Consider the following 27,470-nt stretch of genomic DNA (forward strand, 5'->3'; position numbering starts at 1 on the left):
TTATCTTATATATATATATATATATATATATATATATATATATATATATATATATATATATATATATATATATATATATATATATATATATGTATATGTAAAACTAAAAACTAAACTGATAAATACTTATATTGTATTATATATAATTAATATATATTATATCATCATATAATATACATTATATTAGCCTAATGTTTTGTTTTAAATAATTGACAGTTTTTTTTTTTGTTTTTTTTTTTAATTATTTTTATTTTTATTAAAACAAGATATAGGTTTTAAAGGGATACTCCACCCTAAAATGAAAAATTTTGTCATTAATAACTCACCCCCATGTCGGTCAAAACCCCTTAAAATCTGGAGGCTTGAGACTGTCCCATAGACTGTCAAATAAATAACAGTGTCAAGGTGCAGAAATGGTATGAAAAGTCGTCGTCAAAATACTCCATCTGTCATCAGACATGCAATCTGGGTTACATGAAGCGACGGGAACACTTTTTGAAGCGAACAATGATTGTTTTATTTGAAATCAAAGCTAAATACACATAGAAACAGCGCATCCTTGTGGTGTGGAGGACACAGAAGAGCATACACAGCACGGTGATATGGAGTGACACAGAGGATACCGTTGAAAAATTAATTATTGAATAAAGTCATTATTTTTGTTTTCTTTGGTTACCAAAAGTGTTCCCATCGCTTCATGTAACCCAGATTGCACGTCTGATGACAGATGGAGTATTTTGATGAAAACTTTTCATACGTTTTCTGGACCTTGACACTGTTATTGTTTTGGCTTGTATGGGACAGTCTCAAGCCTCCATATTTTCATCCAAAATATCTTAAATTGTGTTTTGAAGACTAACAAAGCTTTTCAGGTTTGGAACGACATGGGGGTAAGTGATTAATGACAACATTTTCATTTTGGGGTGGAGTAACCCTTTAAGTACAAATAGTCAAAGGAAAGGAAGGTTATCTTACAGTGACTTTCATTGAACTGAAGTATGAGGAAGTATTTCAACACCCGAAAAAAATCCAGGTTTCACCTTTATGATGACGGTTTTCTCTGGAAATATTTGTAACCTGTTGGAGGTTAAGTGTTGGTCAGGATGAGGCAATAAACCAGTCTTTAGGAGGACGTTAGTGAAATCTGACTCAGACGTGTCTGTGCTTGCCTTTATTGCAGCACAAACATAGAAATGAATGTTTAATGTTGGGAAAAGACTTCATAAACTGATGTCATGTGAAACTGGGTCACGGTGTGTGTGTTTTTCAGCGTGCAGCAACATGTCAAGCTGCCTCAAGATCAAGACGTCATGTGTCATAATTTATAATGTTGCAGAAATGCAATACACATATATATACAGTTGTGATTTTTGTTGTCTGATTAAAACAGTTTGAGAACCACACAAGGTAACATGCACAAACACAAGCCTTTTATTTCAGAAATTCGCCTCAGGTGTGTTTATACTTCTGCATATCCTCTTATTTATGAGTCTTAGTTTAGAACGCTTCATAAGATCCTTTCAAAATATTGCACCTGCATTTTAAATCACCCAGTTTTGATTAATATCACATGCATTCTTTGTGCACAAACCAGTACCAGAACAATCAAAGTTTATTTCCGAATAGAATAAAAACTACAATATAATCTCACAATCTCTGACCTTTCAGTTTTTTATATATGTAATATGAACTCACAATTCAGACTTTCATGCATTTATGACTTTTTTTCCCCCTCAAATTCTTATTTTTATTCAGTTTTTATTTTGTAATTCTGACTTTTTTCATGTAATTCTGACATTTTTATAAAATTAAATTTTTACTCTGAATTTATCTATCTATTTATTTATTTATCTGACGATTTATTTCACAAATCTGAATTTATATCTCATAATTCAGGCACTTTTTCCCTTGCAGTTGTTTTTTTTATTTTTCTATTAAATTCAGAAATGTTTCAAGCAATTATCTTACATTTTACAAAATGTAAAATTTTCACTTTTTAATCTTGTAAATTACATTTTTTCATTTAATATATATTTTTTTAACTTTATTTCAATTGATATATTTTTAGCTAGTTAACAATAACAACACTCTTGAGGACTGAATGACTGAATATAACTCTCTCTGTGTTTAGTTGTGAGTTTGTGTGTATTGCAGTATTAGATGCTGTAATACGAACAACTTTTCCTGGAGACAGCTCCTGCCGTGTTGTTTTATCTGTAAGGAAGCTTTAACTCATTGTAATCTATCATTCCTCTAATAGATTCTCATTCTCCGCTGCTTTATTTCCTCCCAAGGCCAAAGTCTTGGCACATCAGTAACACTGTAATCTCAGGGGATGAACAGCAAGTACTTCCCCTCGGCTGCAGGGCTTCATAACCATCTTTTGTCTTTTATGTAAGACTCTGCATGTCTGTTGTCCAGAAAAGAGCAGGTTCGAGTCAAGCTTCTGCGTCTGTATCACCCTGATGTGCCTTTAGTTCTTCCTCCAGACATCTTCATGATATATGGTTTAAATGTCTGACAGCACACTGAAAATCTAAGATGCAAAATCAGCTTTCAATTTGCAATTTTCTCTGTCGGTCATGTGACTCTTTGTGCCATCGGTCAGATTTTCTTACTTCTGTTGAGGCTCGAGATGCTCTTTGAAAGATCTCAAATCATGCTGGAGGACCTGATTATCACACTTTATGTATTAAGAAAAAAAGAAGGTAAAATTTTGAAAATCAGTATTATTATTTTTTTCTTTTTTTTTTTTTTTCTCAAATTGTCAAATTATAAAAGTTTTTTTTTTTTTTTTATAAAAAAATTAATTTTAAAATCGTATATATATATATATATATATATATATATATATATATATATATATATATATATATATATATATATATATATATATATATATATATATAAATACTATTTTTATTATTTATATATTTTGTTGCTTAATTTTAATTGTTTATATGTTTATGTTGTATGTTTTATACAAACATATTTGTTTTGACACTATTTCCCTTTTTAATACTGTAAAGATGCTTTGACACAATCTGCATTGTAAAAAATACTATATAAATAACTGTAAATATGTATGAAATTTGCTTATTTTTTCTTATATTTGTTTAAAATATTTTACATTCATATATTTATTTTTACTATTTTAAATATAGTCTTATAATAAATGTTAATATATAGTAATACAATTATTAAATGTATACAATTATATAAATAACATTCTGTAATTCTGTTTATTATTATTACACACATGGATATATAATTTGCTTTTATACATTTATTTGTACATTTTATATATTTTTATATATTTGATATATACATTTTTATATATTTCTAAATATTATATATTTATTCACGATATTATTTAATTTAAAAAAAAAAATCTTGCTGAGGGGAAAAACACATCCTGAGGTGGTCACAGTTATTTAATTTGATAAAGATTACGAAGACAAATGGAATAATGAACATTTTAATTTCACAATTGTGTCATAGAAGAAATTATTTTGAATAAGCCTTTACATTCGGAGGACTGACGTGCGTTTAAAGGATAGGTGACCCTTGCACAATCATTCTGGTTAAGCACATTAAATCGAATGCCTCTGCGCTGTACATAAGTCCCTCGGGCCAGATGTGTGCTCGTATCCTTCGAGGCCTGCTCCGCTCCTACTGCTGACCCAAACTCCAAACACATTAGCTCAGGATGGACACGGGATCGAGGAGATCATGGGAGGAGTAATAGAGCCTCAGCATTGCGTCTCGCTATCTGAAACGACTCCATGCGTCATGAAGATAAAGCGCTGCCATTACCGTTTTATCATTTCCATTATCGTCCACTGATTAGATGCGAGCATCATTGCTGCTAGTGTTCACACTCAGAAAACACTATTAGATTTATTATTTGTACAAACATGCAAATGGTTAACTATTTGGCATCCAAGGATTTCTTGCATTCTGGTCAAACATGAGCGCTGGGTTTATAATTAACCACATTACCCATAATCCTCTGACGACCTCCACAGAATAACTGTAATTAGCAGGATATCGGAAATGTCTCAAATCTATTGTGCTCCAGGTCAGTGCACTTTTGTTCTCTTTATATTTTCCCAGCGTATTGAAAAATCACCAGTGAGGTCTGTAGAACAGATTTAATTCAGTCTCCTGCTTCTCTGATGTTTCTCCAGTAATGTCACATACATCTCAGTGTGCTCGCATTCATTTTATAAGCTTTGTATTCTCACTTTGTCCATTATTGACTAAGTTATGTCTGTTTTTTATTATTTCTCAGAAGGAATATGTTAGGAGAAATAGCTGAGAAGTTGATTATTTAAAGAAGCTTACACGGTATTCTTTGATTATTTATATGTGACCTTGGAGCACAAAAGCAGTCTTAGGTCTATGGGGTATATTTGTAGCAATAGCCGAAAAAACATTGTATGGGTGAAAATTATCCATTTTTCTTTCATGCCAAAAATCATTAGGATATTAAGTAAAGATCATGTTCCATGAAGATATTTTGTAAACTTCCTACTGTAAATATATCAAAACTTATTTTTTTATTTGTAATACAGTATGCATTTATAAGAATTAATCTGGACAACTTTAAATGTTATTTTCTCAGTATTTAGATTTTTTTGCACCCTCAGATTCCAGATTTTCAAATAGTAATATTGTCCGATCCTAACAAACCATACATCAATGGAAAGATTAGATTATTTATTCTTCTTTCTGAATAAAAAAAAAAAAAAAAACATTAAAACTGGTTTTGTTTGTGCATTTAATTTTACCAAAATGTGGGCCCTCATTCTTTAATTTTTGCAATAAATGTATGCATTTATTTCTGAATTTGGCCATTCATTTTTTTATGCATTTATTTAAGCATTTGTGCATTTTATTTATGTATGCATTTATTTATGCACATTCTCATTTATTTATTTGTGCATATATTATTAACATATTGTTTTTATTTATTTATGCATTTATGCACTTATTTTGTCATTTATCTGTGCATATATTTGTGCATTTATGCCTTCATGCATTTATTAATGAATTGATCTGAACTGATCCTTATATTAAAACTAGTTCATTACATTATATGTAAATCTGGTTAAATCATAATTTTACAGGGGTTTTAGGGTTAACAGCATTCTCAGGTATGCGTCATGACTTCTTGAACTATGAAAGAGAGATAACAATTTCATCAAAGCTAATGTCCCGCAATGTTTGGTGGGTTTTTCTCATTTTCTCATTCATTGTCTAGGTCTGTGTAATGGGGAGAGGGCCGTTGTGTTCAGGTCTTTGAGTCAGCGCGTGGGTTTGACAGCAGTGGGCCGGCGTACAGTCAGTCTAATTGCTAGTTTGGGACCATAGTGGCTTTATAGTCGTCTCTTTCACTCTTTCTCTGCTCATAGATGTGCATTCCATTTGCCGTTCCAGCAATGGGAGACAGAAAGCGTTATTTTTATAGGACATGCCACATCTTCTAATTGATCTTTAGTTCTTTGAACCAGTATGTGTTAGTGAGGGGAAAAGACTTCTGCAAGAAATGGAGCTGAAAGATTTGCAATTTGATGAGATCTTGGCATGACCTCCATAATAATAAGCTATGCAAGAACAAAAAAAAGTGGTAGAGAAACCTTAAAAAAATGCATGTTAAAGGAAAGGTTTTTTTTTTAGATTTGCAGTCCTAAAAATATGTCCTCAATATTAATATTTTTGATTCTAGAGGCATTTTCATGTGCTTTTTATGCTCTATATGGTGGTAGATTAGAAACGTAATATCTTCTTATTACACAATGTTATTGTATTATGTTGAGAAGGAAGACTCCCTGTACACATGCTCAAGTTAAGCTTGCTTTATTTATGTGTGTCTGTTTATTTATGCATTTATTTACACATTTATACAATTATTTATTAATGCACTTTACACATGAATACATATACAATATACATGGGTTTAGGTATGCATTTATTTATACACTATTGCTTATGCTTTTATTCATGCATTATTTCTGCTATATTTACACATTTGTTTACTCATTTATTTATCTATGCATTTATTAGAGTTCATTAAATGCATTATTTATTTACACATTTAAACATATTTTAATTTATGCATTCATTTAGGTATTCATGCACTTTGAAGGAGTTTATTAAATGCATGATTTATGCCCTTTTTTTTGCAGTGCATATGAATCATTATCTTGTGATTTCTTCCCCATCAGATGATGTAGCGTACGAGATGAAGTGGTTTCTGAGTCGTCTGAAGGGTTCAAACAGCCCGTCCCTGCTAGCCAGTATGGACCGCTGGGGTGTTGTGCACAAGGCTCCTCGCAACGACAGCAGCGACTGCAGCCTGGAGCGCCTGGGACCCCGAAGATTCGTCCTGAACGTCCACAGCACACAGGACAGTGACGCTGGTGACTATTACTGCACCGCAACACCCTGGATCCGCTCGACCGCCACCAGAGTCTGGAGCAAAACGCCGGAGATCCTCTCACAGAAAGTCTTTCTTAGTGTCAAGTTTGCATGTGAGTAATAAAGTCCACAGAATTGCTAAATGTAACCCTCAAACCAAGTCATGCTAGTTTCACAAGCTTTTATACGTAAATGGGAGGCTGCCAGCATTTGATTCTCGTTCCCACGACGAAATTGCGTTTATCCGAAACTTCTCGGTGCGTGTTGGAGCATGCATGTGTAATATTAAGAAATCTTGTGCATTTACTTGGAATAGTCTAGCAAAATGTGTCATTGTCATCTTTCAGAGAATCTTTCAAAACCTGTATGATTTTCTTTCTTCCATAATTCTTTTTCATACACCAGTAATGCACAGTGAATCTGTCAAGCTCCAATAAGACCAGAAAACACCATAAGTCATAACTTCAATCCATGTGACTTTTTCCAAGTCTTATGAATATGATAGAAGACTGAAAATATGATAGAAGAATTAAGTAATTTTTCACAGAAAATGTCTTGTCTATGAAGCTATGAAAGCTCTGAAATTTGCTTTAATAACTTTGTGCCTGTAAAAAATATTGATTTATTTATTATGAGTTTATTTGTGCATTTACTTATTTATATGTGCTTCATTATATATATATATATATATATATATATATATATATATATATATATATATATATATATATATATATATATATATATATATATATATATATATATATATATATATATATATTTATTATTAATGCATTTATTTATTTGTGCATTTATTTATATATGGATTTATTTATGCATGCATTATTTATGGATTTACTATATATACATTAATGCATTCATTATTATTAGAGCATTTGTGTTTATTCATATTTTTATGCATTTACATAATTATGTCTTTATTAATATTAATTCTTTAAAAAGCATTATTTTGTAAGTGTGTTTATTTTTGTTTGGTTTCAGTGTGGGACTCGATGAAGATGCCTTTGCTGTACGGCGTCTGTGCTTCGGTGACTGTAGGCATCGTTTCTCTCGTCCTGGGCCTGGTCTGTGCTCACTGCTGCTGTAAAACCACTACACCTACCCCACGCTCTCGCGACAAACTCATGGAGCTGGAGATGGATTGACAAAGACAGTACAGTTGTCCCCTGCCGAACTGGACGGCGTGGTGACAACTGATGAACGCTGGGACGTGTCCCGTGATGTTATGCACCACCTGGAAGGAGAAACTACAATCTCAGAGGAAAAAACTGCTGGATCAGAGTCAACGACTAGGGCGAAATACTCAAAAATTGCACTAACCACATTCTTATATCAGATGGGTACACGATTTGTTGGATTAATGAACGTTTCGTCATTGAAACAGGAAGAGATACCTGACAAGATCCGAGCAGGATTTGACAGATTGAAGGATTATATTACTCTACATCAAGCTCCAAAGAGATCGTCTGCTTCCAGATCAGGGTTTAAAGACACTCGTTTCTACCATGATTCTTCTGAGTTTGGTGCTACTCTCTTTTTGCAAGACACGGGAGGAGCTGAACCCATGTCACAATGTGAAAGATGGTGTTTTATCTGTGATTCTGTGTTGTAATGTATGTACCGTTCAGTTTTGTTCTCTAACCCATCCAGAGTTTACCAGCTCTGACCAACCCATCTCTCTAAAAGTGAACTAGTCAACCATTACCAGCTGGTTGACTGCAATGCGATGGGCGGTCACACTAGATATGATGAGTATATGATGTTTTTAAAAAAAATGTTTTTTGAATAAGTAGTATTTTTTTAATAAATAATAAATGTCTAATATTAAAATATATCATCTTCTCGTGTTTCCAGTGACAATACAACCCATGTACTGGGTTAACACATCTGTTTAGCTAGCTAGTAACACCCAGAACAACCTACAAGAACTCCAGAATTGAATCAGCAATTCTGCAGCAATAACTTTAAAAATGTTACAACTATCTAGCAAGATTGGGGCAGTCGTGCCCTAACGGTTAGCGAGTCAGACTTGTAACCCCTGTAACACATGTCACTTGACTTCATTTTTTAGGAAACACTTTGACCATAATAGCCACCAACCAAAGTACCATGAAAATTGAATACTATAGCAAACAAGTGCATCGCAGCAACAGCTTAGATTTAGCTTCAAGATTTATAAAAACAACCTGGATAGAAACACCATTGCAACGACCTACCAACAATCTACTGTAGCAAAGACCAGAACATCCTAAATCCACCTTGAACATTGTAACAACCACCTAGAACACCAAAGCAATTGCATAAATAGACCCTAGCAACCTCCTACAACAATCTAATGTAGCAAAGACCAAGAGCATACTAGCAACTACATAGAAATGTACTAGCAACTACCTAAAACTTAAACATACATAAACATACATCAAGAACATCCTAGCAACTACATAGAAATGCCCTAGCAACTAGCTAAACTTAAACATACGCCAAGAGCATCCTAGCAACCACATAGAAATGCCCTAGCAACTAGCTAAAACTTAAACATACGCCAAGAGCATCCTAGCAACTACATAGAAATGCCCTAGCAACTACCTAAAACTTAAACATACGCCAAGAGCATCCTAGCAACTACATAGAAATGCCCTAGCAACTACCTAAAACTTAAACATACGCCAAGAGCATCCTAGCAACTACAAAGCAATGCCCTAGCAACTAGCTAAAACTTAAACATACGCCAAGAGCATCCTAGCAACTACATAGAAATGCCCTAGCAACTACCTAAAACTTAAACATACGCCAAGAGCATCCTAGCAACTACAAAGCAATGCCCTAGCAACTAGCTAAAACTTAAACATACGCCAAGAGCATCCTAGCAACTACATAGAAATGCCCTAGCAACTAGCTAAAACTTAGACATACGCCAAGAGCATCCTAGCAACTACATAGAAATGCCCTAGCAACTAGCTAAAACTTAAACATACGCCAAGAGCATCCTAGCAACTACAAAGCAATGCCCTAGCAACTAGCTAAAACTTAAACATACGCCAAGAGAATCCTAGCAACTACAAAGAAATGCCCTAGCAACTAGCTAAAACTTAAACATAAGCCAAGAGCATCCTAGCAACTACAAAGAAATGCCCTAGCAACTACCTAAAACTTAAACATACGCCAAGAGCATCCTAGCAACTACAAAGAAATGCCCTAGCAACTACCTAAAACTTAAACATACGCCAAGAGCATCCTAGCAACTACAAAGAAATGCCCTAGCAACTAGCTAAAACTTAAACATACGCCAAGAGCATCCTAGCAACTACAAAGCAATGCCCTAGCAACTAGCTAAAACTTAAACATACGCCAAGAGCATCCTAGCAACTACATAGAAATGCCCTAGCAACTAGCTAAAACTTAAACATACGCCAAGAGCATCCTAGCAACTAAAAAGAAATGCCCTAGCAACTACCTAAACGTAAACATACGCCAAGAGCATCCTAGCAACTACATAGAAATGCCCCAACAACTAGCTAAAACGTAAACACACGCCAAGAGCATCCTAGCAACTACATAGAAATGCCCCAGCAACTACCTAAAACGTAAACACACGCCAAGAGCATCCTAGCAACTACAAAGAAATGCCCCAGCAACTAGCTAAAACGTAAACACACGTCAAGAGCATCCTAGCAACTACAAAGAAATGCCCCAGCAACTACCTAAAACGTAAACACACGCCAAGAGCATCCTAGCAACTACAAAGAAATGCCCTAGCAACTACCTAAAACGTAAACACACGCCAAGAGCATCCTAGCAACTACAAAGAAATGCCCTAGCAACTACCTAAAACTTAAAAATACGCCAAGAGCAACCTAGCAACTACATAGAAATGCCCTAGCAACTACCTAAAACTTAAACATACACCAAGAGCATCCTAGCAACTACAAAGCAATGCCCTAGCAACTACCTAAAACTTAACACCAAGAGCATCCTAGCAACTACATAGAAATGCCCCAGCAACTAGCTAAAACGTAAACACACGTCAAGAGCATCCTAGCAACTACAAAGAAATGCCCCAGCAACTAGCTAAAACGTAAACACACGTCAAGAGCATCCTAGCAACTACAAAGAAATGCCCCAGCAACTACCTAAAACGTAAACACACGTCAAGAGCATCCTAGCAACTACAAAGAAATGCCCCAGCAACTACCTAAAACGTAAACACACGCCAAGAGCATCCTAGCAACTACAAAGAAATGCCCCAGCAACTAGCTAAAACGTAAACACACGTCAAGAGCATCCTAGCAACTACAAAGAAATGCCCCAGCAACTACCTAAAACGTAAACACACGTCAAGAGCATCCTAGCAACTACAAAGAAATGCCCCAGCAACTACCTAAAACGTAAACACACGCCAAGAGCATCCTAGCAACTACAAAGAAATGCCCTAGCAACTACCTAAACGTAAACACACGCCAAGAGCATCCTAGCAACTACAAAGAAATGCCCTAGCAACTACCTAAAACTTAAAAATACGCCAAGAGCATCCTAGCAACTACATAGAAATGCCCTAGCAACTACCTAAAACTTAAACATACACCAAGAGCATCCCAGAAACTACAAAGCAATGCCCTAGCAACTATGAGGTCACTGAGGTCTGGACTATCCATCCCTAACTCTATAGGAAAGTATTAATATGGTATCATTTAACAGTGTTCATCCTTCCAAAACAGAAAACATATTTCCCAAACATCTACATCCTTGTCTTTTTTAAAGTGTTCAGCGTATAGAATAACCCATTTTGAACTTTGGTAGAGAGAGGAAGATGAAAGTCCTAGGCTAATTCCCACACACCCCCCGCGATCACATGAGTATGAATGAAAGCTATAGTGTCTAGTGTGGCCGCCCCTCGAACGGATGAAATATCGACTCATTGACTCCTACAGACGGGTCACATGGAGGTCAGGGTTTGCTTAGGTTGAATCTGTGCCTTGGGCCTGGTCTTGAAGCTCCGCTAACAGCTCGGCCCTCCGTTCTTCACCTCCACCGTCACATCACGGAGCAAATAGAGCTGAAACTCAATACTGTGCATTAGGGCCAAGAGACCCCCAGAACAAGCACTTTCCTCTTCAGTGATGCCTCAAGGGCATCGGCTGACCCTTTTCTGCATTGTCTGCATCTGAGGGTCTTTGTCTCCACTCCTGAAGCTATGGGCTAACAGTGCTGAAAAAAAAAATAAATAAATAAAAATTCTCCTGTGAATCTTCCATATGGAAGATTGTGGATATTTACAGTGTTTGTGCTCAGCAAACATTCTGGTGTGGATTTGTTTTCAGCCTCTTTTTCTCTGTATTAAACCACTGTTAATTCAGACCGTTTAAACTTTATTTTCTAGATCTTTTCAGTCTTGAGAGTGCTTCTGTATTTGGGTTTTGTAACGTTTATACTTTTTAAGAAAATTAAGATTGAAGTTTAAAACTGTTGCATTGAAAATGACTGTGTTGATATCAAACAGAATTGCAGTTGGTCTTTGTTATTTTTATTTTATTTTTTCGTACTGAATTATGATTGGTGTAAGATTGTGTTATTGACTGGGTTGTTGAGTGAAAAAATGTAGTTACGTTGTTCAGCTGATTAAAGAGTGGTTACACTAGATAATAAGCATGCAAAATTATTACAGAAATATTTTAGAAGGAATATGGGCAACAGGATGTGATGTCATGGTCCAGTGCTTTTGTTTAAAAGAATAAAATATAAATAATATTAATAAATTTAAAATGTTATGATATATTTTGCGTCATCTTGCATATGTACATATTAAATAGTTTTTGTTTCATGCATCTCTATATTATTATTATTATTTTTATTATATTATTATTTTTTTTTTATATAAGTCTCTTCTGCTCACCAAGGCTTTATTTATTTGATCAGAAAAACAGTAAAAATTGTGCAATATTATTACAATTTAAAACAGCTGTTTTCTATTTGAATATCTGTTTTGAATATCTATATCTATTTTATTTCTGTGATGTGCAGCTTTTTTTTAGCATCATTCCTCCAGTCTTAAGTGTCACATGATCTTAAGAAATCATTCTAATATGCTTATTTACTGCTCAAGAAACATTTCTGATTATTATCAGTGTTGAAAACTGCACAATATTTTTGTAGAAACCTCAATACTTTTGCAGGATTAGAAAATAGAAAAAAAAAACTGTTTTTTTTTAAAATAGAAATGATTGAAACTGTTGACATGTCATTATGAAAACCTCAATAATACATAATTTGGACTGAATTCTATATGATAGTGTCATATATTTCTATGCATGTGTCAAATACCTCTATGTCGCTCAAAGGAAATCATTGTTATTATCTTTTTGCACTCGCTGGGACACTCGTCTGCTGTAATTGCTGCTGATTGGCTGTGTGGGACTGGAAAGACGTTTGTCTCTTCTGACGGGAAATTTGTAGTCTGTGTGTTGCAGCATGTTCTACTTTCCTCTTCTTTTTTTCTTTTTTTTTAGCTGCAGTATGTCGCTCTTCTCGAGTTTGCCCTCACTTATATTTGTTATTATATTTGCAGTTCTGCTCTTGAGGCATCCCTGAAGCTCATTCAGAAACATTTATATTCCCTTTTCAAAGCATCACAGAAATTATTCTGGAACAGCAATTGTAGTAAAATGGTACGGAATCATAATCATAAACGTGCCATGGCATTTTTTAATAAACACAGTAGTATTGTATTGCTAGGAGAGTGTCACCTCAAATATTTGGTCTTGGCTGTTTTCATTCGCTCTTTGTAAACCTCCTGGGACGCGTGTGGATGTTCCTGGTAAAAGGTCATTAGCTCATAAACGCCGTTTCATTTTCCAGTGTGGCCTCCAGTGCCCTGTAAAGTCCTGCAGCTCTCCAGGCCGAGTGGTAAAATAAGGGCAGGAGTGTTATGAGAACATCACTCTCTGCTCCTCAGTGTAAATGTTAAAGTGCTCAGAGAGACAGAGGAATCCTTTGGTGTCTCGTCAATGTCATGGTAACAATGTAAACTGACCGGGGTGAGAAACCATGGAGTGGAACGGAGTGAGAGCACAGGCTTACATTGAACCTATCAGTCTCCGTGCCAACATATACTATGAATATAATTGCACAACATGCACATATGTATAAAAATAGATTTAATTTCATGTTTTTGGAATAAAAAAAAATCTATCTTTCTATCTGTCTGTCTGTCGTAAAAAAAAATAAACAATTCAATTTAAGTTTATTTGTATAGCCCTTTTTACGATATAAATCATTGCAAGGGAACTTTACGTTTCTACAATATTTTAGTAGTAGCTTAATTGCTGATCAGTTTATGTGCATATGATAGGCCTTTTCAGAAAAATTAATACAAGACGTTGTCAACCAGACGATGAACACTATTAACAGCAATTATAATGTGATTGCATAGTAAGTAGCAATAATTGTTAGTTCTGTTGTTGATTCAGGGTTAGCATCATCTGGGGTCCTCTGAGGGTCAGCATCATCTCCTCTCAGGTGTTCTTGATCCAGACTGGAGCTTGTGTAAATCCTAGTTACCCGTGGCAAAAAAGAGAGAACAAATAGAGACATAATTAGCATAGCAGCTGATCCAACCAAGTAAAATTATTTAGTTTAACCCAAGCTAAAGAATAGGAATACGCATCTGATCAGATACAACTGCAGTCACAAATTATGAGATACATTATCCGAATGCTTGGCGAAAGAGATGCGTTTTTAATCTAGATTTAAACAGAGACAGTGTGTCTGAACCCTGAACATTATCAGGAAGGCTATTCCAGAGTTTGGGAGCCAAATGTGAGAAAGCTCTACCTCCTTTAGTGGACTTTGCTATCCTAGGAACTACCAAAAGTCCAGCGTTTTGTGACCTTAGGGTGTGTGATGGGTTGTAACGTGGTAGAAGGCTAGTTAGATACGCAGGAGCTAAACCATTTAGGGCCTTATAGGTAAGTAATGATAATTTGTAACTGATACAGAACTTAATAGGTAGCCAGTGCAGAGACTGTAAAATTGGGGTAATATGATCATATTTTCTTGACCTGGTAAGGACTCTAGCTGCTGCATTTTGGACTACCTGTAGTTTATTTATTGAAGAAGCAGGACAAGAAGTGCATTACAATAGTCCAGTCTAGAGGTCATGAATGCATGAACTAGCTTTTCTGCATCAGAAACAGATAACATGTTTCGTAGCTTGGCAATGTTTCTAAGATGGAAGAATGCAGTTTTGTAACATTGGAAATATGATTTTCAAAAGACAAGTTGCTGTCTAATATAACACCTTGATTTCTGACTGTAGATGAAGTAACAGTACATCCGTCTAGTTGAAATTTGTAGTCTACTAGATTCTGTGTACTGTTTTTTGCTACAATAAGTAATATGTCTTATCTGAATTTAATAGGAGAAAATTATTTGTCAATCCAATCTTTTACATTTTGAACACACTCTGTTAGCTTAGATTATTGAGAAGTTTCATCTGGTCTCGTTGAGATATACTATAGTTGAGTATCATCAGCATTAAAGCGGAAACTAATACCGTATTTTCTAATAAAATTACCAAGGGGCAACATGTATATTGAAAATAGAAGAAACCCTAGGACAGATCCTTGCGGCACTCCATATTTTACTGGTGATAAATGAGATGACTGCCCATTTAAATAAACAAAATGGAAGCGATCGGACAGGTAGGATCTAAAGAATATATTCTAAAGCGTTTCCAAAATATTTCAAAGTATATTAGTTCAGCAGAAAAAAAAATATTCTAAATAATAATAATTCCTTCATATTTGTTAAATATGAGTAAATAATGACAGAATGATTTGCACCTCTTAAAAACATTTTTGGTTGTTTGTTTTTTATGAATGTGGCCCCTGGACATGTTCTTCACATGGAGACTGTAACATCCACAGTTTATATTAGTGGAAAAATACCGTCAGGATCACTGACATTAATTTACACTGACAGTGTTGGATCGATGTGTCTGTGTACAAACAGGTCCAGTTCTCCTTGTAAGGCAGTCTGCTGCTCAGGGCACAAATCCATCCATCATCAACCAGCGATGCCAGCTTCTCAGACGTGGGCTGTGCTCATGTGCTCAGGATTCTCCACAGTCGGTCTGATCCATATGACACTTTCCATGCCAGACTGAAAATGCTGCTTTAACCCTTAAAATGTATGATTTGCACAATATTGTTTATTACTAAACAGTACAGTATATACTGCTTTCAGAGTATATAATATTTCAGTGATATTGCATGCTATGCTGATGCCACATGCATGTTTAATTCATCAAGTGATATTCACTTATCAACTTTTTTCATACAATTTAGTATCATAATGCATGTAAATATAAAATATTGTAATGGCTTTTCACATTAAGCTTAATCCTGGTTACTATTGTTCTAAGCCTGCTTTTAACCCTGGATGAAAAAAACATTTCAACATTTCGTGTTTTTGAATTTTTTTTTTTTATTAGTGCTGTCAAACGATAAATCGCATCTAAAATAAAAGTTTTTGGTTACATAATATATGTGTATTGTGTATATTTATTATGTATATATAAATGCACCCACATAGAGTATGTACATGTATAAACACACACACACACAGACACACACACACACATATATATAAACATAACTTATTTTTCTTAAATATATTCATGCATGTCTGTATTTAAATATACATAATAAATATACGCAATACACATATATTATGTAAACAAAAACTTTTATTTTGGATGTGATTAATCTGGATTAATCGTTTGACAGCACTAGTTTTTATTAAATTTATGGTGTAGTAAATCATCAAATAATCTACCTTAATTATACAACATTATCATATTTCGATAACAACAATACTTAAATAGCTTTATCATCAATGACAAAAAAATTATTTCATTAATTTCAGCAAATTTATTATACAGATGCATACTCCATTCAAACCTAAATGTTTCTCACAAACACCCCCAACTTAGAAACTCTGAGCTTAAAGAAAGTTCAGTATTTGCCACTCAGAATTGTATTTTCATTGTTTTTCTGATCTATCTACCGTATTTTCCGGACTATAAGTCGCACTATTTTTTCAGAGTTTGGTTGGTCCTGCGACTTATAGTCAGGTACGACTTATTTATAAAAATTAATTTGACATGAACCAAGAGAAATGAACTAAGAGAAATGAACCAAGAGAAGTCATTACCATGTACAGCCGCGAGAGGGCGCTCTATGCTGCTCAGTGCTCCTGTAGTCTATCACTGAAATCATAGAGCGCCCTCTCGCAGCTGTACATGTAATTTTCTCTCTTGGTTCTTGGTTCTAAATAAATGCGACTTATAGTCTGGTGCGACTTACTGTATATATGTTTTTTCCTCATCATGACTTATTTTTGGACTGATGCGACTTATACTCAGGTGCGACTTATAGTCAGAAAAATACAGTACATGTTTTCATTTTATTTATTATATAAGATGAATACCATAATTTTCTATTCTTTTACTGGGCCTATTCTATTGATTTGTTTTCTTTTTATTTATAAAAAAATGAAATTGACCCATTAACACCAGCGTTTTCTCTTCTTTTTCTATTCTATCTACTTGTACTTGCATTAGACTAACCTGGACTAATCCTAGCAGCACTTACATATCGTTGCTCTTTTGTTAGTTTTGATTGCTTCTACCGTCCTCAGTTGTAAGTCGCTTTGGATAAAAGCAACTGTTAAATGATTGTAAATGTAACTGACCCTTGAGCTTGAAATTGAATAATAGTTTGTATTGACGTCTTTCTGCGGTTATAAAATACCTTCTGATGTTCATTCACGTTTATTTCATGTTATGACTAGTTAAGAGGAAGATATGATCAATTTACCTGCTGCTTGAACAGAAATCTGTCACAACACATTTCTTTATTTGTCACGCCGTTTACGTGCATTCAACTCATAAATATGATATTTTTGATATGACTTGAATGCACCATTAGAATGTTATGGGCCAATACAGACTATGACAGACAGTCAATAGCATGCTTTGGACATTTACAGAAACACCATGCATTATATAAACAGTTGTTTCAGCTTTTTAAACGACTGTTTATACAAGGAAAAACTCTATAGTACAGTCTGCAGAATGTAATATGAGGATTCACAATTCTAGATCAATTATATAAACAGGTCAATGGCAAGGACACCGCAAAAATGCTAATAAGACCTGCGGACTCTTTCCACATACTCTAATGACGCATCTCCATAGTTATTAACATCGCTAATCTGGCAAATAAAAAATGTAGGCTAAATTCATAACACTATACTGTTATTCACCTTGCCAATAAATGACAGAAAACTAGGGAATGATGGCAGATTGAACATCTTTCTAGCAATATACTCAATCTCACAGTATTTTTTCCCTCTTTTGTAATGAAACGTTATTGTAGATTTGTTTCTTTTGCTATTGGAGCAAATGAGAATGTGGAAATTATATTTGTTGTATAATTACCACTAATAAAAATGCATTCAACTATGATGACTTTCACTTCTGAAAATGCCCAAAATGTAAAAGGGCATATGATCTGTACTAATCTTATGAGATTAATCTCGTGAATCTTGACAGATAGGCACACAAAACTGGATTAAAATCTAGTTTGTTTAAATATCGCAGGTAATGTCAATCCCAGTTCATTCGTCTTTGGAAATGCAATGCATTGCATTATGGGCTGCAGTATTTCACACAGAGGGATGTGGTTGCTGCATATTTCGGTAAATGCAGAAATCATTGTGCTGCACAAAAACATGCATACAGTGAAGCTTTCAGTCTAAAATAAGACAACGCACAGCCTACACCACATTCAAATGAAATATATTAAGCCACTGAAACTACCATAACAGATGAGCAAAATATCGTACAGATTGTGTAGTCGAGTAGAGAGTTTTGGGATCCATTCAAGACAGCAGAAGGATCCTCCACAGAGAACTTCATGCACAAAACCACTCTAAACATCCTTCCTGACAATATACAACACTCAGCGCACAGTGAACTCTTTCCAAACAGACAGGGCAGCCCACACATAAAATCAAGCCATAAACTATTTTCTAAAGGCCAGCCGAGATTCAACATTTGAGTTACAACCGATGGGATTTGTAGATGGTTTCTACAGCATATATCTGTTGAAACATGTCTGCTTATATTTTAATACAAATCATTTCCACGACCCGTCTTAGAATAGAGAAACACTTGAGCAGCATTTGATGACACTAGCTTTGAGATTCTAATGCACTGACGTTCAGACATATTTGAGTGTGTCGTCTCAAGCCGGTGTGTAAATGTCTGTAGCTTCAAATAATGTCAGCAATCATTTTCTAAGATGTTCATTTAAGGATTAAAGTGACTTACGGTTTAAAAGTCCAACTTTAAACATCAATGACATCAACTCTGCATTTATTCGTGGAGTAAACTGACAGTGTCACACATATTTGAAATAAAATGGACCTTTACTGCATTTTGCTGAATCATTTCATCGGAAAGAAAAAGAACAAGATCTCTTTAATATCTGTTTTTTCTCATAGACTGCAATAAAATTAAATGCAAACTGATGTAAGGCCAAATTAATCTCACATGCTTTTCAACAGTGTATCAAACCGTCCTCAGAATTATCAATATAACCAAAAGACATCACTCAAATATTTCTCATCAAATGATCTCAGCAGCTATGAATATTCATTATATTGCTCTATACTCTTTACTGTATGACAGCTAGTGACTCATTTAGGTCTATTTTTATTAATTTGAGGAGAAATGTTTGAGACAAAAACATAACTGAGACCGTTAGTTATTAATAACTAAAACTATTTAAAAAAGATGTATTATTAAAGCTAAAAAATAAGGCCATGGTCATTAAATGCTTTAATCATATATAAATAACATCGCCGATAAATGACCTGAGCCTTGAAAAAGCGATGTCTGAGCCATAAAATCTGTTGATTTCACACATTGGCATCATGTATTTAATGCATATACGTTTATCTCCTCCACTTTGCTTTGAAAGCATTTCTTAATGTATTTTTGTTTCCCAAAATAGTCTGATGAGCTCCATTTGTGTCCAACATGTCCTCCTCTCATCATATAATATATGAACATAGGCGTCCGATCATTAGTGTTCATGATGTGTCTCCTGGAGGCACGTCTTATCAGCACGTTTAGCGCAGAAACTCTTGTGTCATCGCAAAGCAGAGACTGTGTGCTTTCATCATAACTTGTGTGACTAAAATAGCATGTCCTCATTACTGTAGTGTATGAATGTGTTGCGGTCTGCACCACATGAAGCAAACGCTGTCCTCTGTAACGGCTCACCGGTGCAGGGTGGCTCTAAGGAGGAAGCACTCTTTTATTCAACCGTGTTCACATGTTCAGCCTGTCGAGCTCTAGTGGCTGTCATTGACCTACAAAGAATCAAAGTCATTGTGTTTCCAGCGCTCGCAGCTGAATGAATCCATTTCATCAACCAGCTAGTAAAGAAAATGTTAGTGCTGGTTGTCAGGGGGTCACTATGCAGTTGATAGGGCATTCTCTGCATGGTTATCGATATGTTTTGGGATAGAAATGTCCAGATGATTGCCAGGGGTTTGCTGTATTGTTGACAATGCATTGCTGGGTAGTTGCTAAAGTGCTTTAATGGTTGCCAGGATGTTGGTATGAGGTTCCTTTGAAGTTCTGAGTGATTTGTTGTGTGTTGCAATGCAGTTGCTACAGGATCCGGTGTGGTTGCATATATGTTGCTGGACAGGTGCTAAAAGTGCCTGGATGGATGCTGGGGTGTTGCTATGTGGCTACTATGGTGTTCGGTCACTAATGCATTGCTAAAGTGTTATATTTACCAATGCATTGCAGGGTTGTTGCTAGAATGTTGTGGATAGTTACTAGGGTTGCTGTGTGGTTTTTATCACACTGCTGGGTGTGATTGCCAAAATGTTTCTTGTGTCTTTTAGAGCGGTCGCCAGGCTGCGATGTGGTTGCTAATCCATTTCTTGCTATGGTGTTCGACTGGTTGCCAGGGTGTTGTTACGTGGCTATAAGGGTATTCTGGGTGTTGCTCTAATGTTGTCACATGTCTACATGTCGCTAGCAACACCAAGGTCATGGGTTTTGTATCCCGGGAAATGCAAGAATATACTTTTGAATGCAATGCAACTCACCTTATGTAAATGTCCTTTTTCGAGGGATTGCTCATTTGCTGTAGCACAAATGTTATTAATTGTTGAGACCTACATATTTACATTTATATTTATGCATTTAGCAGACTTACAGTAGAGGAAAACAAGCAATTTGTCCTATAGACTACATGCATATCATAATACCAAGTATATTAGACAGCTAGTCTAGGAAACAAGAGCAGAGGTCAAATTAAAAAGGGTGGGAAAGGATCGTGTGTGTGTGAGTGTGCAGTTGTGAGGTTAACGTTCTAAACACCGATAATAACATTTCATTAAGGTGTGCATAGATTGAGGAGGGCTCTTCTGTCGTCCTCTACTACACAGTTATTTATGTTCTCAGCTCAGACACAGAATCAGTTCAAGCTAGTGTTGAGACAACCCAAGGGTTAGAGTAACCTATTTTTCTCCTCATTCTATTTGTGTTCAATGGCTGCTGAGGTCTGAAGCTGCGGTCAAAGCCGGATCTGAACTGTCACTACATCATCAACAACAGTAGCTAAACTTTTCTGTCACTTTGAGATCTCTAAATAGCATTTCAAGGTTTTGTGTTTTGTGTTGTGTCTAAATTTTTTATTTATCTCTTTTTTTTTTCAATCTATATGGTTTTCTTTCTTCGTTGAAACACAAATGCAATTAGGTTCGACTGAATGCATATCCAAGCTGGTCTTTAAAATGAAAGTGAATGGTGATAAAGGCACGTATTCCTTCCATTTACTGATCATTTTGCAAATGGAAGGTCAAGCCAATTGCATTGCAAGGAGACATTTTGCATTCTAGACACAGAAAACATTCTAAATGCCAAAAATAGTATAAGTAACATGTTATTATGCTACTGCAAACATAGCCAGGGGGTTTTCACACATCCTCTGACAGCTGCTTTGGTGTTCAAGACGGTGTTTGAGCAATCAGCCGCTTGCTGTCAGCTTTGAGCACTTCTGCCCCCTAGTGCATACTGAAAGAGCCCTGTCAATCACAAAACTACTATGGCGGGGTACTGTATTCAAAAGGTGTCTTTCTAGAAATTTCCACCATTAAAAAAATACCGTACCGTATACCGTAGCATGGTACACGTCAAGAAAAAACATTCACATGGCACCATATGTCCCCTTCAATTTGGGTCATTTGTATTAACATACAGAGCTAGACAGCATTGTTTCATATTTTATAATTGTATAATATGCTAGTTTAGATTATGATAGTCTACACAACAGAGCACTACAAAGACTGTGATGATGAGTTCACTTCAGTGTTGTATTGTAGTCTGTGAACGTTTATGGTTCAGCCTTGACCTACATAGTCACACCTGGCCTCTCTACACTTACAAAAAGATCTTTATCTAGTCAAGTGTCACTCTATCACAAAGCTTCTGGGTGGGTGCTCTTTCGTTGTCTTCTTGCAAACTTGTGAACCGAAAGACGATGTCGCCATCATCTGACGATGATTTGTATTCGCAGTTATAGGCTAAATATAGCAAATCCTTGTTATTGTACTACATGAAGTCTGTAAGATTGTACATCTTACACCCTAGTCTACATAGGCTATTAGAAACAGTGATAATAGTAGGCTGTTAGTTAGATGCCAGTATGTTTTAAGCTATGACTCTGGATAATTGAGTTTTAGAATAAAGATCACGGTTCTCCCACGAGTCTGAAAACAAAACATTAGACAAAAACAAAATAATATATAAGCTAATTCACTTGGGTTTCTTACTAAATGTTTTATTTGTTGTTATAAAAGCGTGTTATAAATGAGCCTATATAAAAAAAAAATAATAATAATGAAATTAATAATCTTGATCTCTTGATTGAATGAATTAGACATTTTAACAGTCACTGGTTGCTACCTACTGAATAATATAACATATCTGAAGCGTAATGAGCTTCAAAGGTCAGTTTCTCATTTTGAATGTGTTTGCCATGACATCAACTATATCCAGAACTGATCATACGTGGATTAGTTTATCTCTACTGGTTTATGCTTAACATGCTTAACATCTCCTCTTCTTCTCCATCTTTTTTTCTAAATTGGACACCTGATGGCTTTGACCTTTTCCTGTCCATCTCTGTTTTTATTTGGCACCCAACAATCAACAGATTATCTCTCGCGCACGCTCGCTCTCTTTCGGACGCACTCGGTCTTTCTCGCGCATTTTCGGTCTCTCTCGCGCACCTACTTTTGTCCAGCCCGGCGCATCACACACGGCACCTTCTCAACAAGAAGGGTGAAGAAGATGAAGAGATCAAAACGTTTGCATGCTGCTGTTAACTTTGAGTCTGAATTCAGTCATTTCAAATAGGCTATTTACTACAATACCGTATAGTGACTATTTGCTGTAAATCCAAATAAACTGATATTGCGTACAACACTTCTATAGGCTATTCGTTTTTCTATTTAGTTCTCTGCCCCTGCATTGTAAGTCGCATTAGTATATTATTGCGTAATTAAGCATGCAGGGGCAAATTGTAAGCTATAGACTTAAATCTTCTACGCAGACTTTTTTCATACAAAGTGCATGAAATTCAGTAATCCTAAATTCTGACAAAACGCCTCAGACATTAAGTCATCATAATTCGAATCGCTATTTGCAATGGTACACCAGGATACAAGCATTTTATTGGACATTTACCATTCGTAGTTACTAGCTAAGTGGAGCACGCTACGTCCATCTGATAGCGTCACTGCACCGTGGTAAAAGCCGCTGGTTGGAGGTTTGATGACGTCATGGGCGCGCGGGGGTGGGGGTCTCTTCACACACCGGTTCAAGTCAAGAGCATAGCATCCCTGCTTTTTATAGACTTCGGTAAGTATGATGAGTTTTTACCGTTTAGAAATAAGATATCTAGTTTCCCATGTGATTTGGTGATTTGATTTAGCTGTGATTATTATTGTGCAGGTTGTTACTTTGTGCTCATCAAGTATAATTACATGTTTTTAACGTTCATTTGTGCTTTTGCATAACGATGGTACCAAATGAAGATGACAGCTAACTTTGATAATAACTTTTTTTAAACATTAACATTTTCAAATGTGTATTTATAAGTGTAAACACTTACAGTACGTGTACGGTAACCGTTAGATGCACCATTTTTCTTTTTAATTGCTGTTGTTATTATTATTATTATTAGTTTATTTATTTAGCAGTTCAATTAAATGACTATCTCTCTCTCTCTCTCTATCTATCTATCTATCTATCTATCTATATATATATATATATATATATATATATATATATATATATATATATATATATATATATATATAAGCACAAATAAATATTCCATGTAGACAGTCAGTTAGGTCTATTAAGTCCATCAAACTCTTTTTATAATCATTTTGCATGGTTAAAAATAAATGCTTTAAAGTAGTTTTATACACAGTTAAATTAAAATACTTTCTGCTGTTGCCCCACTGAGTCTTTAGATTCTGGAATAACACTTAAAAGATCTGTATTTGTGAGTCTCAAATGTGGCAGGATCAATATTTTCTCTTCACTCACATCACTTTTCATCATTTTTGCTCAGTGTCTTGAATCGGCTTGAATTTTTGGTGACTTTTAGTGGATGTTTTCAAGTCTGAAAAGGAGAAATGCCAGTACAGTGATAAATGAAAAGGACAGTGTTTCATAAATTGTGACACTGTCTGCAGACATTCGACCTAAATAGAAGTACTCTATTTTTTTTTTCCTGGCCTGTACCTTGCTTGCCAGCAGCTAAATGTTAGAGAATTGCGTTTGCTGTGCAAAAGGTTGTGGGTTCAATTACCAGGAAACCCACATACTGAAAAAAACTATAGCCTGAATGCACTATGCTTTGGATAAAAGTGTCTGATAAATGCATAAATGTAAATGGGGTTAATGTTTTCTCAAATCTATTTATCTTCTCTCTTTCAGAATTCATTGCTATATGTGGCCCACTGAGTTGTATATCACGTTCCACCAACAATTAAAAAATGGCATCAACAATGGAAGCAGCAGATATCGTTGTTGTTGCCATGTACTTCATTCTTGTCCTGGCCTTTGGCTTTTTTGCGATGTGGAAAGCAAATCGAGGTACAGTGAGTGGATATTTCCTTGCTGGTCGTTCCATGAACTGGATGATGATCGGTGCATCGCTGTTCGTGAGTAACATCGGCAGTGAGCACTTCATCGGCCTCGCTGGCTCAGGTGCAGCAAGCGGGTTTGCCGTAGGTGCTTGGGAGTTCAATGCGATTCTACTGCTGCAGCTCCTGGGCTGGGTCTTCATACCCGTTTACATCCACTCAGGTGTGTACACCATGCCGGAGTACCTCTCCAAAAGATTCGGCGGGAAGCGGCTGAAGGTTTTCTTCGCGTCCCTAACTCTGCTCCTCTACATTTTCACCAAGCTCTCAGTGGATCTATATTCCGGAGCGCTGTTTATCCAGGAATCTCTGGGCTGGAACCTGTACGTGTCCATAATCCTGCTCATCACCATGACCGCCCTTCTCACGATAACTGGCGGCCTGGTGGCGGTTATCTACACGGACACTCTGCAGGCGTTCCTCATGATATCGGGAGCACTGTGCCTGATGGCTATCAGTTTAGTTAAGGTCGGAGGTTTCGAGGGTTTACGCTCCAAGTACATGAACGCCTCTCCAAACATCACTGCCATTGAGTTCGAGAATAACATCACCTACTCCAATTCCTGTCATGTGCATCCTAAGCCAGATTCGTTTAAGATCTTAAGGGGTCCTTTGGACAAAGACCTGCCGTGGCCTGCTTTTCTTCTGGGCCAGACTCCAGCATCGATCTGGTACTGGTGTGCTGATCAGGTCATAGTCCAGAGAGTCCTGGCAGCTCGAAATATTGCCCACGCAAAAGGGTCAACCCTGATGGCGGGCGTCCTGAAAGTCCTACCAATGTTTATCATTGTGATTCCAGGGATGATCTCCCGTGTGCTCTTTGCTGATGAACTTGCTTGCATCGGTCCAGAGCACTGCATGCGAGTCTGCAACAGCAAAGCCGGTTGTACTAACATTGCATATCCTCGCCTTGTCATGAACGTCATGCCCGTAGGTCTACGAGGCTTGATGATGGCGGTGATGCTCGCCGCTCTCATGAGTGACTTGGACTCGATCTTTAACAGCGCCAGTACTATCTTCACCCTTGATATCTATAAGATGGTACGTCACCAGGCTTCCTCCAAAGAGCTCATGGTGGTGGGACGCATGTTTGTGGTCCTCATAGTGGCCATTAGCATAGCATGGGTCCCCTTCGTCGTTGAGATGCAAGGTGGTCAGATGTTTCTCTACATTCAGGAGGTGTCGGATTACCTCACGCCACCCATCGCTGCACTCTTCTTGCTTGGTGTCCTTTGGAAACGTTGCAATGAGACTGGTGCATTCTGGGGTGGAATAGTGGGCTTCTTGCTAGGAGCTGTAAGACTCATTCTTGCCTTTGTTTATAGAGAGCCGGATTGTGACACGACCGATGACCGCCCTGCTTTCATCAAGGATGTTCATTTCATGTATGTGGCAGCTGTGTTGTTTTGGGTTTCAGGGCTCGTGACGGTGGTGGTCAGTCTTTGCACGGATCCACCGAGCAAGGAACAGATTGCTACGACTACTTTGTGGGGACTGCGCAGCAGGAATCAAACCGAGAAGAACAAACTTCCTCAGCGTTCAGTAGAATCAAAAAATGAGAAGATAAAGAATAAGGTGGAAATCAAACCACCATCTCAGGTTGTTCAAACAGGGCTTGAAATACTTCCAAATGGCCACTTGGAGTCTCAACATACCCACAAACAACAGGACATTGATCATGTAGGTGGAGATAAGGGACGGTGTGTGAAATGTTTGGACTGGTTTTGTGGATATAAACAAAATTTAGAGGATCCAGATTCGCCTTTTGGAGATGAAGACAGGAACTTTACTGAAATGCTCAAAGAACCTCCAAAAACCAAAATTATCCTCAATCTCGGTCTCTTGATAGTGTGCACACTTGGAATGTTCTTGTTTGTATACTTTTCTTTGTAATGCTCAAAATAGTAACCATCGATCTATTTGAGTTGACATTGCAAAAATGTTATATTATTGATATTCTTATAGATTATTTTAAACCTATATATCTAAAGTGGAATTATGGTTGCAATTTATATTTCTCAGTAGTGTTTTGCACTGAAGTATTGCATAATGTACAATTCACAGATTTAATACTACAGATACTATTACAGATTTTTAGTGCTGGTTGCCAATGCACTGCCAATACTGTGCAGTGCAGTAACATGTCAGATGTTCACATTATATATAATTAATACTAACAGGGCTAACATCTAAAAAATAAGAATCAACTAAGTCAAAATGTGTCAAATCTAATCTTTTTAATCTATCTTTTTTTTTTAAATCACATGTCACCTCCACATCTAGTGTTGATTATATCAAAACCACATGAATCATAAACCACATGGTATTTCCTTTAAGGAATATTCCTGGTTCAGAACCAGTTCAGCTCATCTGACAGCATTTCCGGCCTAATGTTGATTACTACAGCCATAAATAAACTATAAATCAATTTCCACTTCTACTTATTTCTTACTGTTAAGTCCCTACTTTTTCTTGTAAAATCTTGGTTATGATGGACCATTTAACAGAATAATAGAAGTGAATGTGGCCAAAAGTTTAGCCACCAGTATCCGTGCATGTTAACATAAAAAAAAAAATAATAATATTAATAATTATAATAAAGCTTGCTAACCCTATTTAGGTAAAAACAATGATTTAAACAGCTTTAAAGAATAATTTTCATGTTTCTGCCTAAATTTGCCTAAATAACTTCCATTATAAGTGCCTTAGAGTAACTTTTA

At 36.1% G+C, this 27,470-nt stretch overlaps 2 protein-coding genes across 2 annotated transcripts in view; both read left to right on the forward strand.

Moving 5' to 3' along the window:
- LOC113044589 (prostaglandin F2 receptor negative regulator-like) overlaps positions 1-12,249 on the forward strand; it is a 40,234-nt gene extending 27,985 nt beyond the window's left edge. The window contains exons 8-9 of the mRNA XM_026204690.1: positions 6,231-6,536; positions 7,426-12,249. Coding sequence (XP_026060475.1) covers positions 6,231-6,536; positions 7,426-7,589 — 470 coding nt within the window. The 3' untranslated portion in view covers positions 7,590-12,249. The remainder of the gene's footprint in view (positions 1-6,230; positions 6,537-7,425) is intronic.
- A 12,336-nt stretch (positions 12,250-24,585) lies between these two features.
- Positions 24,586-26,981, forward strand: LOC113044814 (sodium/myo-inositol cotransporter-like). The gene has a single exon (XM_026204982.1). The coding sequence runs from the start codon at positions 24,601-24,603 to the stop codon at positions 26,641-26,643; it is 2,043 nt and encodes a 680-aa protein (XP_026060767.1). The 5' UTR covers positions 24,586-24,600; the 3' UTR covers positions 26,644-26,981.
- The last annotated feature ends 489 nt before the right edge of the window (positions 26,982-27,470 follow it).

This window comes from Carassius auratus, chromosome 26, assembly GCF_003368295.1.
Source record: "Carassius auratus strain Wakin chromosome 26, ASM336829v1, whole genome shotgun sequence".
NCBI classification, from domain to species: domain Eukaryota; kingdom Metazoa; phylum Chordata; class Actinopteri; order Cypriniformes; family Cyprinidae; genus Carassius; species Carassius auratus.

What these genes read in the sequence shown, in the direction of transcription:
- LOC113044814 (XM_026204982.1), top strand. Translation starts at nt 24,601, where the DNA reads ATGGCATCAACAATGGAAGCAGCAGATATCGTTGTTGTTGCCATGTAC.